Source organism: Naumovozyma dairenensis, chromosome 3, assembly GCF_000227115.2.
Source record: "Naumovozyma dairenensis CBS 421 chromosome 3, complete genome".
Lineage (NCBI taxonomy): Eukaryota > Fungi > Ascomycota > Saccharomycetes > Saccharomycetales > Saccharomycetaceae > Naumovozyma > Naumovozyma dairenensis.
Genome location: NC_016481.1, coordinates 991,802 through 1,004,891, shown reverse-complemented (window position 1 = coordinate 1,004,891; position 13,090 = coordinate 991,802). Strand labels below are relative to the sequence as shown.

At 34.7% G+C, this 13,090-nt stretch overlaps 4 protein-coding genes across 4 annotated transcripts; 3 read left to right on the top strand and 1 right to left on the bottom strand.

Annotated features, from left to right (window-relative positions):
* Positions 1 to 526: 526 nt before the first annotated feature.
* On the top strand, positions 527 to 4,828 carry YSP2 (Ysp2p; the record flags this gene model as incomplete). Its single annotated transcript, XM_003669296.1, has 1 exon — positions 527 to 4,828. One exon carries the CDS (start codon positions 527 to 529, stop codon positions 4,826 to 4,828), a length of 4,302 nt encoding a protein of 1,433 aa, XP_003669344.1.
* A 360-nt stretch (positions 4,829 to 5,188) lies between these two features.
* On the bottom strand, positions 5,189 to 8,308 carry YCG1 (condensin subunit YCG1; the record flags this gene model as incomplete). Its single annotated transcript, XM_003669295.1, has 1 exon — positions 5,189 to 8,308. The coding sequence occupies one exon, from the start codon at positions 8,306 to 8,308 to the stop codon at positions 5,189 to 5,191; it is 3,120 nt and encodes a 1,039-aa protein (XP_003669343.1).
* Positions 8,309 to 8,679: 371 nt separating this feature from the next.
* On the top strand, positions 8,680 to 11,031 carry UTP4 (small subunit rRNA maturation protein UTP4; the record flags this gene model as incomplete). The annotated part of the gene is made up of 1 exon (XM_003669294.1): positions 8,680 to 11,031. One exon carries the CDS (start codon positions 8,680 to 8,682, stop codon positions 11,029 to 11,031), a length of 2,352 nt encoding a protein of 783 aa, XP_003669342.1.
* Positions 11,032 to 11,318: 287 nt separating this feature from the next.
* Positions 11,319 to 12,881, top strand: PEP7 (phosphatidylinositol-3-phosphate binding protein; the record flags this gene model as incomplete). The annotated part of the gene is made up of 1 exon (XM_003669293.1): positions 11,319 to 12,881. The coding sequence occupies one exon, from the start codon at positions 11,319 to 11,321 to the stop codon at positions 12,879 to 12,881; it is 1,563 nt and encodes a 520-aa protein (XP_003669341.1).
* Between the last annotated feature and the right edge of the window lie 209 nt (positions 12,882 to 13,090).

Below are 13,090 nucleotides of genomic sequence, written 5' to 3'. Positions count from 1 at the left end.
ATGCCTCCAGTTACATTTATTGCACGGGGTATCCGAGACTTTCCAAATTTTCTTCCAAATGTTTGTGTTTTGTGAAATATTGGAAAAAGAACACTAAACAAAGAACATCCTAAAAAGACCAGGGTAGAAAAAAAGTTATTTAGTGTGTACATATTCATCATTCGAAGATTAATCCATTGACGAAGCTTTTACATTTGCTTTATAATATCTTCAACCATCGGTCGACTGTTCTATGCCGATTTATTGCAACGATTATTACTAATATCCTATATATATTCAACTCGGTTTTACATCAACAAAGTATTCTAAAAATTGCATATTGATCAATTCTCGAGGAGAAAACTACTGAACCTACATTCTTTCGTTAAGAGCCTTTTTTTATCAAACTCATAAATCACAATTGCAATTGCTTATTACTTTGAACACACGTTACTTTCTTATTGCTCATTATAATTGAAACAAACAAAACAAACAAAAGAAGGCGCAATATAAAAACCCATCACCAATCATTTTCTTTTATTAAATTATGGGTGAAGAATCAACTGGAAGGGAAAGTAGAAGTTTGAGTAATAACTCATTTCTTAAAAAACTAAAATTTGTAACAAAAAAGTCCAAGAGGAAATCTTCGAAGTCCGATAAAATAAAAAGATCATCTTTATCCTTAAGTCGGTCCGGTAAAGGGAAAAATGAAATTGCTAAGAGACGAATAATGACTGATACACCAAGACCAGAATCGAAAACGTATATTGATTCTCAATTCGATTTACCAGACATCGTATCAATTAGAAGTGCGAAAAGTCATAAGAGTAAAAATAAACATCAAAACAAAAAAAATTTAAGTAATCATAATAGTAGAAATGGTACAACTTTAGCCATTGAACCAAGGCGATCGTTACAAAATTCAGTCGCAGGAATGAAAAATGCAAACACGGCACAAGGAATGTTTAATATTCCTGTCCCCATAGATAATCAAGGAACTGAAGGGAACTTAAGTAAAATCGAGACTCCTTCCATGGCGAAACATATTACAACACAATCACAGGAGTTCCCCAATAGATTACCGACACCAGAATCGGCCCTTGTACAAGAACCTACTCAAGAGAGTATATTTACTTCCATTTTCAATATCGCACATAATGTAGTGTCTCATGTACCGTTATTGGGATCTTCAGAGTATCTTGACGCAAATGAACACACTCATCACAATAAATATGAAAATGCTAATAGAGACAATCTTACTATAAATCCTCGCAATAGTAATATGACATCGACAACTGGAAGCAAAAGTGGGAAACAAGATGATGATATGACAAACGAAACACTAAATTCTAATCCAAATGGTTCCCGCAATAAAAGTAACCATAATAATGATACAGTAATACATTCTCCACCAGGTAATGTTAATAGAAGTACGTCATTCTTAAAACATTTAGACAATTTGCTTTCTCCGTCGTCACTCAAAGATGAAAAAGTCTTGATGAATTTACCCCAAAGTGTACCAACCTTAAAAGACGCTTACTCTAATATGTCACGACATTCACAAACTCCTATGTCACTCGGATATCATACTAATAACGGAAGCGCCAGTAATACTAATCCCAAAAGAAATAGTAGGAAAAAGTTTTCAAGATTTTCTTTGAATTCAACGATTGATAATAACGATGATGATTTGGATGATGAAGATGAATATATGGGGGATGACTATAGTGAATTAATTAACGGGGACACTGCAGATGTAGAAACGCAGGCCGGTAGAGTCAAATTTCAGGCTTTACATGTACAACAACCTCCAGCAATATCAACTTTTGGTAAGGGAAACCTTACTCTGGATGCATTTGCAAGCTCTCCATCTATTGATGAACATTCGTCCTTTCATGCCCTAGAAGAATCCGATGATTATGATATTAACAACAAACATACCAGGGCCCTTAATGGTATGGAAAATAAGAATATCGAGAGTATTAGAAATAGTAGTTACATCGATTTGGCTCATCATGCAAAAGAAGTGTTAAATAATACTGTTGCCAACAACTCACACTCAACAGCTAATTTGAGAGCTAGAAGTAAAACAGTTCCAGCGAGTGAACATGTTTCAGCCAAAGATAAGGATGCTGACAACGAGGACGATAAAATTACAAAGAGAAATTCCAGATACTTAACGCTAACGAATGATGAAATCTCAAATTTAGACCTAATCTCTGACGAAAGGAAACCAAGAAGTGGGTCAAGAAACTTTCTAAACAGGAGGTCCTTTTCTCCATCGCATTTCGGGAAAGTTATACCATCGATTGCTTTAAGAACTTCTCTAAATAGAACAAGAAATAGTACAGATCTTAGTGGTACACAAAGACCGCGTATGAGTACCAACATGTCAGGAAGTTTGACCCAAATTGACGCTATAATGCCAGAAAAGAAATTCAAATTACATGGTATCGAATATGTCTCTGAGAAACGGAACACTGACTTCCATAACTTATTTAAAGATTCTGGAATTAACCAAACTGAAAGACTTATTGTGGATCATAGTTGTGCATTATCACGAGATATCCTTTTGCAAGGGAGAATGTACATCACCGATCAACACATATGCTTCTATTCTAATATCCTGGGTTGGGTTAGCTCAGTAGTAATACCGTTCAAAGAAATCGTACAAATTGAGAAGAAAACAACAGCAGGTATTTTCCCCAATGGTATCGTGATTGATACCTTACATACTAAATATATCTTTGCATCGTTCATATCAAGAGATGCAACATTCGATTTAATCACTGACGTATGGAACCAAATCATTCTTGGACGGAGGCATCTAGCAAAGAGTAGTGAAGTTATCAATAGTAACATGGAGAGCCCATTCAGTAGTGACGATGAAAATAATAATGGGCTTTCTGACTCATCCGGTTTCTATGACGAAGATGAAGACGATACTGATTTTACAGATATGACTTCAAGTAATGAATTGGCTGATGGAACTGCTGCAACTCTTACAACATCCAAACCAACGAGGAAAAATACTGCTTCATCGACAGGCCCTCTAAAACATGCCCCAACCACCATTGACTATACTCCAGCTGATAACGAAAGACAAATGACTGATACAACATTTGATGCCCCTCTGGGCAAAGTGGTAAATATTCTATTTGGTCCTGATACTTCATATTTAGAAGGAATTATTAAGGCGCAAAAAAACTACGCCATATCTCCTATCCCAAATTTACTAGAGACGAAACATCGTGAATATTCATATACAAAACCAATTTCATTTAGTATTGGTCCAAGCAAAACAGAATGTCTAATTACGGATGATTTAGACCATTACGACTTAAATGACTCCGTTAAAGTGACGTCATACTCAAAGACTCCTGATGTTCCATCAGGCAGCGCTTTCTCGGTTAGAAGTGTATATTTACTTACATGGGCCAAGAATAACAAGACAAGATTAATCGTTTATCTTTCTGTAGTATGGAATAGTAAAAGTTGGCTCAAAGGACCCATCGAAAAGGGTACATTTGACGGTGTAGCAGAAACTACCAGAGTTATGGTAGATCAAGTAACAAAATACTTAAATGAAGAAGATAAAACTACAAGGCCGAAACCAAGGAAAAGTAACGAAAACCACGAGTTAGCTCTTCATGATGCAGATGAAGAGAAGGATGAAACTCTTCCAGCATTGCCAACTATGGGCCCTGCTACCCATCCACCTACGGAACCAGCTTTTACAAAGGTAAAGGATGAAACCATTATAGAAGATTCTGCTAATATAAAAGCACCTTTAGGAACTGTATACCAATTACTGTTTGGAGATGATCCTTCTTACGTCAAACGAATCTTGGAGAAACAAAATAACATTAATATTTCAGAAATTCCAAAATTCGTTGATGATAAAAGAGAAATTACCTATACCAAAAAACTTAATAATTCAATGGGTCCTAAGCAAACCAGATGTGTCGTTACTGAAGAAATTGAACATATGGATATCCAAAATTATATTATGGTAAGACAGATCGTTAAATCACTCGATGTACCATCAGGTAATAATTTCAGTGTACATACCAAAACATATTTATCATGGGGTTCAAATAATACTACCAACATGAAAGTAGTAACAAATGTTGTTTGGACAGGTAGATCAATGATTAAAGGTCCCATCGAAAAGGGATCCATTGATGGCCAAAAGGGATCAACAAAAATCATTCTTGAAGAATTGGATGATATAATTAATAATGCAGGTACCAAAAAGAAATCACAGAAAAGATCGAAGACAATCGTGAGCAATAAAACTCCAATGATGAATACTTCCCAACAAGAACAAATTTCCGAAGCAAATGCGATGAAAGGAGGTATACTCTCTACAATAGTATCGACGGTTACTGATTTGGTCGATTTTACCTCAATAAAAGGTATTTTCACGGTCATTATGGCATTTATCTTTTTCATATTCCTACTCAAATCTTTATTCGGAGGTCGTAGTAATCAACATCAAATTGAACTTATTAGACCTGGAAGACTGCTCATTGATGGTAATGAATACAATTACGTTCCTAACTTCAAAACACTATATCAAGTTTACGAAGATGATGTTAGGGGCAACAATGCAAGATATTCACAAACTCACAATAACGTCGTAACAGATTCTGAAGGTTTGATTTGGGATTGGCTAGACGATCGTGGTAATGGATTGCCTATTCAAGATAAACCAATGATTGATGAGAAATATTCCAAACATCAAAGAGAAAATAGACATAAACTTCAACAACTAAAAGAATCCATCGACATCACCGAGCAAAAGTTGGAAGAAATGAAGCGCATGTTAAGAAAAGTAGGAGCGTAACAGGACAACTTGCCATTCGAAACAACTTAAAGTCGTTTTTCCTATTGATTTTTGATAAATTTCACCCATATGTATTATTATTTTATATATTTTTTAGGGCAATATTCGCATTTTTTAAGATCGCTTGGTAGTTCCTCAGAACCATATTCTTGGCTTAATTTGTAATTACTTCATCTTGAAAATATATAAATCTCATTATAGATACAGTTGTGCTCGACTGTGTCATTTTAATTAAATATTAAACCTTATCATTGAAATGATGAACTAATAAAAAAATCTTTGATTAGAATATAATATATGTCCATAATAAGGTTCAAAATGCAGATCAAGGATTATTATATTATGAAATGTTATATAAAATTAGGATGATATAGAATAAGAATCATCAGAATTATCTCTATCATCTTCTTCATTGATAATCGATATTTCGTCATTACTTAACATCGAAACATCTGCTGCAAAACTCACTGTCTTTGCATGTACTTCACCTGCCTCAGAAATTTGAGATTGAGAATCATTTGTGTTTTTTTCTACGACGGACGAGTCTTCGATTTCTGACCTTGTTCTTTTTCTAGAATTAGCCTGTTCGCTCGTCCGTGTTATGCTCTCCTCTGTATTCGCTTCCAGTGATCCCTTGTTCTCGTCAGTATTATTGACAATGGTGGAATAATCTGCGGTTTTATCATTAGAAACAGTTTCCGTAGTTTCCAAAATTTTCGAATAGGTGGTGTTGTCTTCAGTGTCAACATCCTCCGACTTTTCGATTGACAAATTTCTTTCCATTGCTTCTTGAATAACGTCACTTAAATGTCGATGTAGTTTGTCTAAAGAATTTCTGCATGTCGTATCCATTGGATCATTTTCTATAATATCTTCGAGAAGTTCAAGCAGGTTTTTTAAAGTGGCATAGTTTTGATTTGAAGTAATAAAAAAAATATTCAAATTTATGATCAGCATTTTCTTAATTACTTTTTTCTCGATTGTAGCTAATGATTTTAAAATATCTAGTAGAAATCCTAATTGATAGTTAATCTTGGAAATTTCATCTTGTTGCTTACCAACCACCTTTCGGGGATCGGTCCAATATACCAATTGTTGCAAAATAACATTTGGTTTCATCATGGCAGTCGATTGTCCTTCATTATCATGATTTGTATTTTCAATATGATCCCATTTCATACATAATCTCCATAAAATATCAGCAGCTGCCTTTGACATTCTTTCCTGATGACTTACATGCGAAAAACAATAAACTGGAATACAGAATGCAAACACTTGAACTAATCTTTCATTGTGTGAATTCTCAGGAGAAAAATATGCCAAGACTAAAGCTTCAAATAGATCATCATCTGTGAAAATATCTGCAAGATATAATTTGCACAATCCTTCAGCAGCAACAACTTGGCATTCAGGCGCTTCATTATTTTTCAGGACTTTATAGAATATCTTGTGTAATGATACGGAGTCCACTTTCCCTTCACCGTCTACAATTGCTGTACCATGAACACAAAATAAATCAACAATTATTTGAAGTGCCAAGGTTTTCAATGTTGAATTACCCTTTGAAATACACATCCCAAGGATATAAAGATTTTCAATTGCCAAATCTTTATTCAGTAAGCAACATAGCCCCAAGTTACGGATACCAAGTTCTCGTATTGTTGTTTCATTGTTCCTTACTGCCGGAGTTATTAATGTATCGATCAATGATGTTATTAAGACATTTTGGTCAATAGGAGTATGTACAAGCTCTAACATAGCTGCAGATCTTGTTAAACAGACGACCATAGTTTTTGGCGTAGCTTCTCTTTCTGGAAGTAAATTGTTGATAAGTTGTTCGGATGGGGTGCCATCGCCGTTTACCAAATTCTCTACGGCAGAATGGAAAGATTCAAGTGATCCATCATCATCGTCATCATTACCCTCCAATGCGTCCTTATTCTTACTTTGTTGTTCCCTTTGTTCTTGTAGTTCGATATCATCATCTCTAATATCATTGATAATTTCAATACCCATGGTGATAAAGTCACGTTCATTAATGGAAAGACTTTTCAAAACTTCTAGTCCAATTTTGATTAATTCATCGGGTAAACCTGTTAAGTGTAGCATATTTCTGATTACGTTAAGCGTCGCTCTACGACCAACTTCATCGCTAAAATCGTACTTGTTTGAAGTTATCAATAATTGTTCAATGACGAAATCTAGGGTTTCTGTTTCTTGTTCAGCAGTAATATTTTGGTCCGGTTTATCTCGAAATCGTTTAGTAATATAGAAATTTAAATGATCGGCAAGTTTCGAAGCTTCTGGGAAATTCTCTTCAAGTATTTCGTTCAAATTATTATCTAGACAATAAATATAGAAGCATCTAAAGAGGAAAGCAGTTTCGACTGTAAAATCTTGCCATATATCTTGAGGGAACTTGATTTTCGTTATTATGTCAGGTCTCGTTTGAAAAAGAGAATTCATTGCTTTTGCTGTAACGGAGGATGTAGTCACATTCAAATTTTCTAGTAGTTGAATTAAATCACCGTCTAGTGAGTTAAGCCAATGATGCGATATTAGTTTACCACATTCTTTACTTACGTGAGTTTCTCTGTCATCCAATCCCCACTCAATCAACTTGTCAATGATGCTTGTATTAATATCTTCAAATACATTTTTACCCATGCCTTTCAATACTCTTGAATAGATTAATCGTCTATTGATTGCATTTACATCTCTTGCTCTTTCCAAAATATAAGGTCTTGTTACGGAATTATTCACTAAGTTCAGCATACAGGCACGTCTTACTTCTGGCGATGAGTCGTTTTGGATTGCCTTCATCAATATCAGGGTAGCTTCACTCATATCATCTTCTGATAATGTTCCGTCTGGACTAGATGGGGAATCATCTTGGAATTTAGTTAGACAAAAGATAGTTTGAATTCTGACCAGTGCCTCTTTATCGTATATTCTTTTCTTCAAAGACCATATTAGTAAATTGTATAATTCTTCATCAATTTCTCCAATATTATCCATAATAACAACTAGGATCTGTATGACTCTAAATCGTACATTTTTATCTTTACTCTCTATACCTCTTAGAATATGTCTTACAAATTGGTCAATAAATCTAGCAAACATTGTTGGTTCTTCATTTTCATCTGTATCTTCATTTCCCCGTGTCTGATTAATGAGATCATTTTCTCTATCTAATGAAGCGACGAACGCAGCAATAAGCTTAACAATTCTATCACCTACAGTTTCATTCTTCTTCAAAGGCAAGATCTTCGTCACACACTTATTAAACCAATAATTAAAAGCATCTTCGTACCCTTGATCAATAGCTTTCAATTGAATCTTCTTTAACACGGCTATATGCTTTCTATGGCCTGCATACGTAGACTGAGCCTTCTGGAATACGTCCGCTACTGATCTGAATATCTTTGTATTCACGTCATTTTCATCATTGATCTCTATATCGTTTCGAATTGCGGTCATACTCACGATACCGCAATATAAAACAGGCAATAAACAAATAAACTTGTTAAATCTGATTACCAGGGCAGGCTTCCTTTCAAATTGTCTCGACGGAATCACACAATGTCATCTTCATCTAAAGTTCCTATTTACCAAATCACCAAATGTGTTTATGTTTATATCTGAATAATAATGGCGATAGTGTTACCCGCAGCCGCCCTCTCATTGAAAATTTTTGGGAAATGAAAATTGAAAAAAATGAAAATTATTCAAAAAAATCTCATCTCATCGCATCTCGAACATAGTGACAGAGACACACAGTTGATATTGACAATGAGAGTATTAGCATTAGCAAAAAGATTTGTACATAGCTGTCTTGCAATCATTTGTATATGGAAAGCAATATTAGTGTGCACACAACAACAATAATGACTGAGGAAGAAACTAATCACACCACCATGACGAATAGTCATCAAGAATTACTCGTCCACAGGTCTCGTTTTGTTGACTTGACACCAGGTAACATCACCGCCTTATCTTTCTCTCACAAGAGCACCACAAATAAGTTAACTCCCTCGAGTTTACGATTAGCTGTCGGGAGATCAAATGGTAATATTGAAATCTGGAATCCACGTAATGATTGGTTCCAAGAATTGATCATACAAGGTGGGAAAGATAGATCCATTGAAGGTCTCTGTTGGTACAATGTTCCTGGTGAGCCATTAAGATTGTTCTCCATTGGGGGGTCCACTATGGTTACTGAATGGAATTTGGCTACTGGGTTACCTTTAAAAAATTATGATTGTAATGCGGGAGTTATTTGGTCATTGGCCATTAATGAATCTCAGGATAAATTAGCTGTGGGTTGTGATAATGGTACTGTTGTTGTGATCGATATCTCTGGGGGACCGGGTTCATTAGAGCATGATACTATATTGATGAGACAAGAAGCAAGAGTCTTGAGTTTAGCTTGGAATAAAGATGATTTCGTTATTGGTGGTTGTTCGGATGGCAGAATTAGAATATGGAATGTTCAGAAGACAACAACAACAACTACTACTGCTACAGAACATAGAGGCCGTCTATTACACACAATGAAAGTGGATAAAGCCAAGAGAGAGTCGACATTGGTTTGGTGTGTCATATATTTACCTCATACTAACCAAATTGTCTCAGGTGACTCTACTGGAAGTGTCAAGTTTTGGGATTTCCAATATGCCACTTTGACCCAATCATTTAAATCACACGAAGCTGATGTACTTTGCTTAACAACAGACGCTTCCAATACCCATGTTTTCACTGCAGGTGTTGATAGAAAAATCTTCCAATTTTCTCAAAATTCATCTTCAAACCAATTATCCGGTAAAGATAGTAACGCCATAAAATGGGTCAACGCATCAAACAGATTATTTCACGGTAATGATGTAAGAGCTCTATGCTCTTATCAATCCAAAGGTGCTGATTTCCTTGTATCCGGAGGTATCGAGAAGAGTTTGGTCATCAGTTCATTGTTATCATTTTCTGATGGGAATTATAAGAAAATGCCAGTTGTCGTTCCATACATGAAAAATATTCTAATTAACAAAGCTAAAAGACTTGTAGTAATGTGGCATGAATCCATAATTAAAATCTGGACCATTGGTGAAGATATTAACTCTGAAAAAAATTATAAATTGGTGTGTAAACTTACTCTAAAAGATGATCAAAATATTAATACATGTGCTTTATCTCCGGATGGTGAAGTTTTAATAGTTGGTAGACCATCTACCACTAAATTATTCCATTTACAAACAATGTTAAACAAATTAAAGGTTACTAAATTGGATAATGATTACTTATTGAAAACAGGAACAAAGTTTGTTAAATTTATTGATAATTCCAAAATGGTTATGTGTTCAACTGATGATGAAATATTTAGTTTAGATTTAGAAGCTGATAATGATGAAGATCCAGAAATTTTTGAATTGCCTGATCTACAAACAACGAAAAGCAGTATAAAAATTCCATATATCAATAAAGTGAACCATTTAGATGTGTCGACGACACATGCTGTTGTATCCCGTACTTGTGGTGCAGTTGATGTGGTTGATTTGACTACAGGTAAATCAACACCTATTGTACGTTTAATGAACTTTATTACAGCTGTTTCGTTCAATATCAAGAGAAATACTACAATTGTCGTTACAGCGGAAAATAAGATTTATGAATTTAATAATCCAGCAACACAAACTGAAGAGGATGGTACGCTTTTGACTCAATGGTCTAAGAATAATACTGAAAATTTGCCCAAACAAATTAAAAATTTGAAAGAAAAATGTCTTGGCATTTTCATCGAAGAAAATAATGCAGATAAAGTTTGGTTTTGGGGGTCCACTTGGGTTTCAAGATTTGATTTTTCAATTGACTTACCCATTAATAAGAGGAGGAAAGTTAAAAAGCATACCCGTGATGGATTAACCGTTACCGATGGAAGTAATTTTATGAATGATGATGAAGAGGATGAAGATGTAGATATGGATTTAGAATATTCGGAAAATCTTTCGCATCTACTAGAGCTAGAGCCAAGAATAAAAAGTAATGGTGGAAATAAACATGATCAAAATGCATTCTTCATTACCGATAAATATAAACCACTTCTTTTCGCAGGTTTGTTGTCAGATAATGAACTGATAGTTGTTGAAAGACCGACGATCATGCTAGCAGGTCAACCAAAGGCATTTAATTTACCAAAACTAATGTTTTAGATATGAATGTTTACTACATATTTGTATAATAATAAATTCATTTGATCTAGACTATAGAAAATGAATCATCATCTTGCATGTATTTCCACGTACATACATATAATTCGAGCTGAATTCAAAGGTATCTCAGACGCCAAATTTAAGCTTCGTATACGTACTTACGCGGCGGCAAATTTAATGTCAATACAATATTTCTATCTAAAAACAGAAAAACAATACTTTATTCAAAGCTGATGTGAAAACAAGCCCAATAAGAAGAATATAAGGAAGCCAGCCATCATCCAACGATGTCCACAGTGGGTTCCGCAAATTCCTCCTCACGTACATCAATAGTCAATGCTTTTGATCTTATTGTATGTCCCATTTGTTCCAAAGAATTTCACAATTTACAAAATTTGAATAACCATTTAGATGTCGACCATAACCTTGCTGATCATGCCAATACCACTTCGCCAAGTATACCGACTAATGGACTAGGAGAAACTCCAAAGAAAAAGAGGGGTATAAAGCGATCACACTGGAAGACTCCACGAAGAGATAAAGATAATTTATGCCACGACTGTGGGGGGACGTTGACGAAGCCAACAGGGATGGTAAACTGTCCTAAATGTGGCGAATTATATTGTAAACGACATTGTAAAAACATTATGAAATTGAATTTAGATGCCGAATATGATGTTAATAATGGGTCATGGTATAATTGCTGTTATGCATGTTTTTCTTCAAGACCTGGATATAATGATTTTGGAGCCTCTGTAGACTTAACATTTAAATTTGAAAAACTGCGAAGTTCTAAAAGTGAAGACAAGAGATTAAGACTCTTACAATTGGAAAATAGGTTAGTACGCCTTATCGACGGGATTATTTCCATCTATGAAAATTATAAAGGGTCACTGCTGATGCAATTCCGAATGAATACAGCTATTTTCAATTTTGAATGTTCTGTGGCCCCATGGAAGGATGATTTAGCTACAACAGAATGTAATATATGTGGTCAAAAATTTACTGTATTATTGCGGAAACATCATTGCAGGTTATGCGGTAATGTAGTGTGCGATGATGAAAGTACTAATTGTTCTACTAATATTCCAATCACGTCATTAATACAACAAGCACAGAATCTCCCATTCCAAAAAGCCAATGCTACAGATTTATCTGATGCAGATCTTAAATTAAGGATATGCCGACAGTGTATTGAAACTGTATTTATTGGCAGAAAATTTGCATTAGATATACAAGCTGCGAAATCAGCTATTCTTCAAAAATACGAAAGTATAAGTAATTTATCAGGAGCCATAGTGGCCAGTTTACCTGAATTTATGTCTTTATTAAGAAAAATTGAAGGGAATAAAGAAGAGAACGAACTTTCTAATGAAAATGATTTAAGAAATTTATCCAAGTTACGTGAAAAATTATTAAAATTATTTGCAACGTATAGTACTTTGAACAGACAAATCAATGCTTGTTACCCGAAAAACAATTCAGAGAGAAGAATCCAAGAAGCCATCCAAATAACAGCATCTCAATTCATTAATGACAATGTATTGCCATTGAAGGCAATCCCATCAGCGCTGAATCCTGCAGCATATGACGCAAGACAAGACCAAAACTTTGGAGAAAGCAAGAAACTTTCCTCTGTATTAAATAAATTGACAATTAAAGAGGTCAAAGAGTATCGTGAAGAATTGATGGTACTGAAGGAGCAGATATTTATCCTAGAAGAATCCTTGACAAATGCCAAGATACAACGTAAATTTGATGAAGTTACCATTTTACACACAAATTTAAAAGAGTTGAATGATAGGGTTAAAGAAATTCAGGACATGCTTGGCGATGAGGGCTTTTTGTAGGAACCCTTGTTTTTGTTTATTGAGGGTAGAGATCTCGTTACCCGGAGTGTCTCTCCCTTAAAAAAAACAGCGGATTTTGACGAATGAAAATTGAAAGAATCACTTCATAAGAATCTTCAAGTTATTTACTAGAGAAGGTTTATATCAATGAGGTATGATTGATTGATTATACAATCGTTTATCTGTACAGAGCGAATAATATTTTAGTG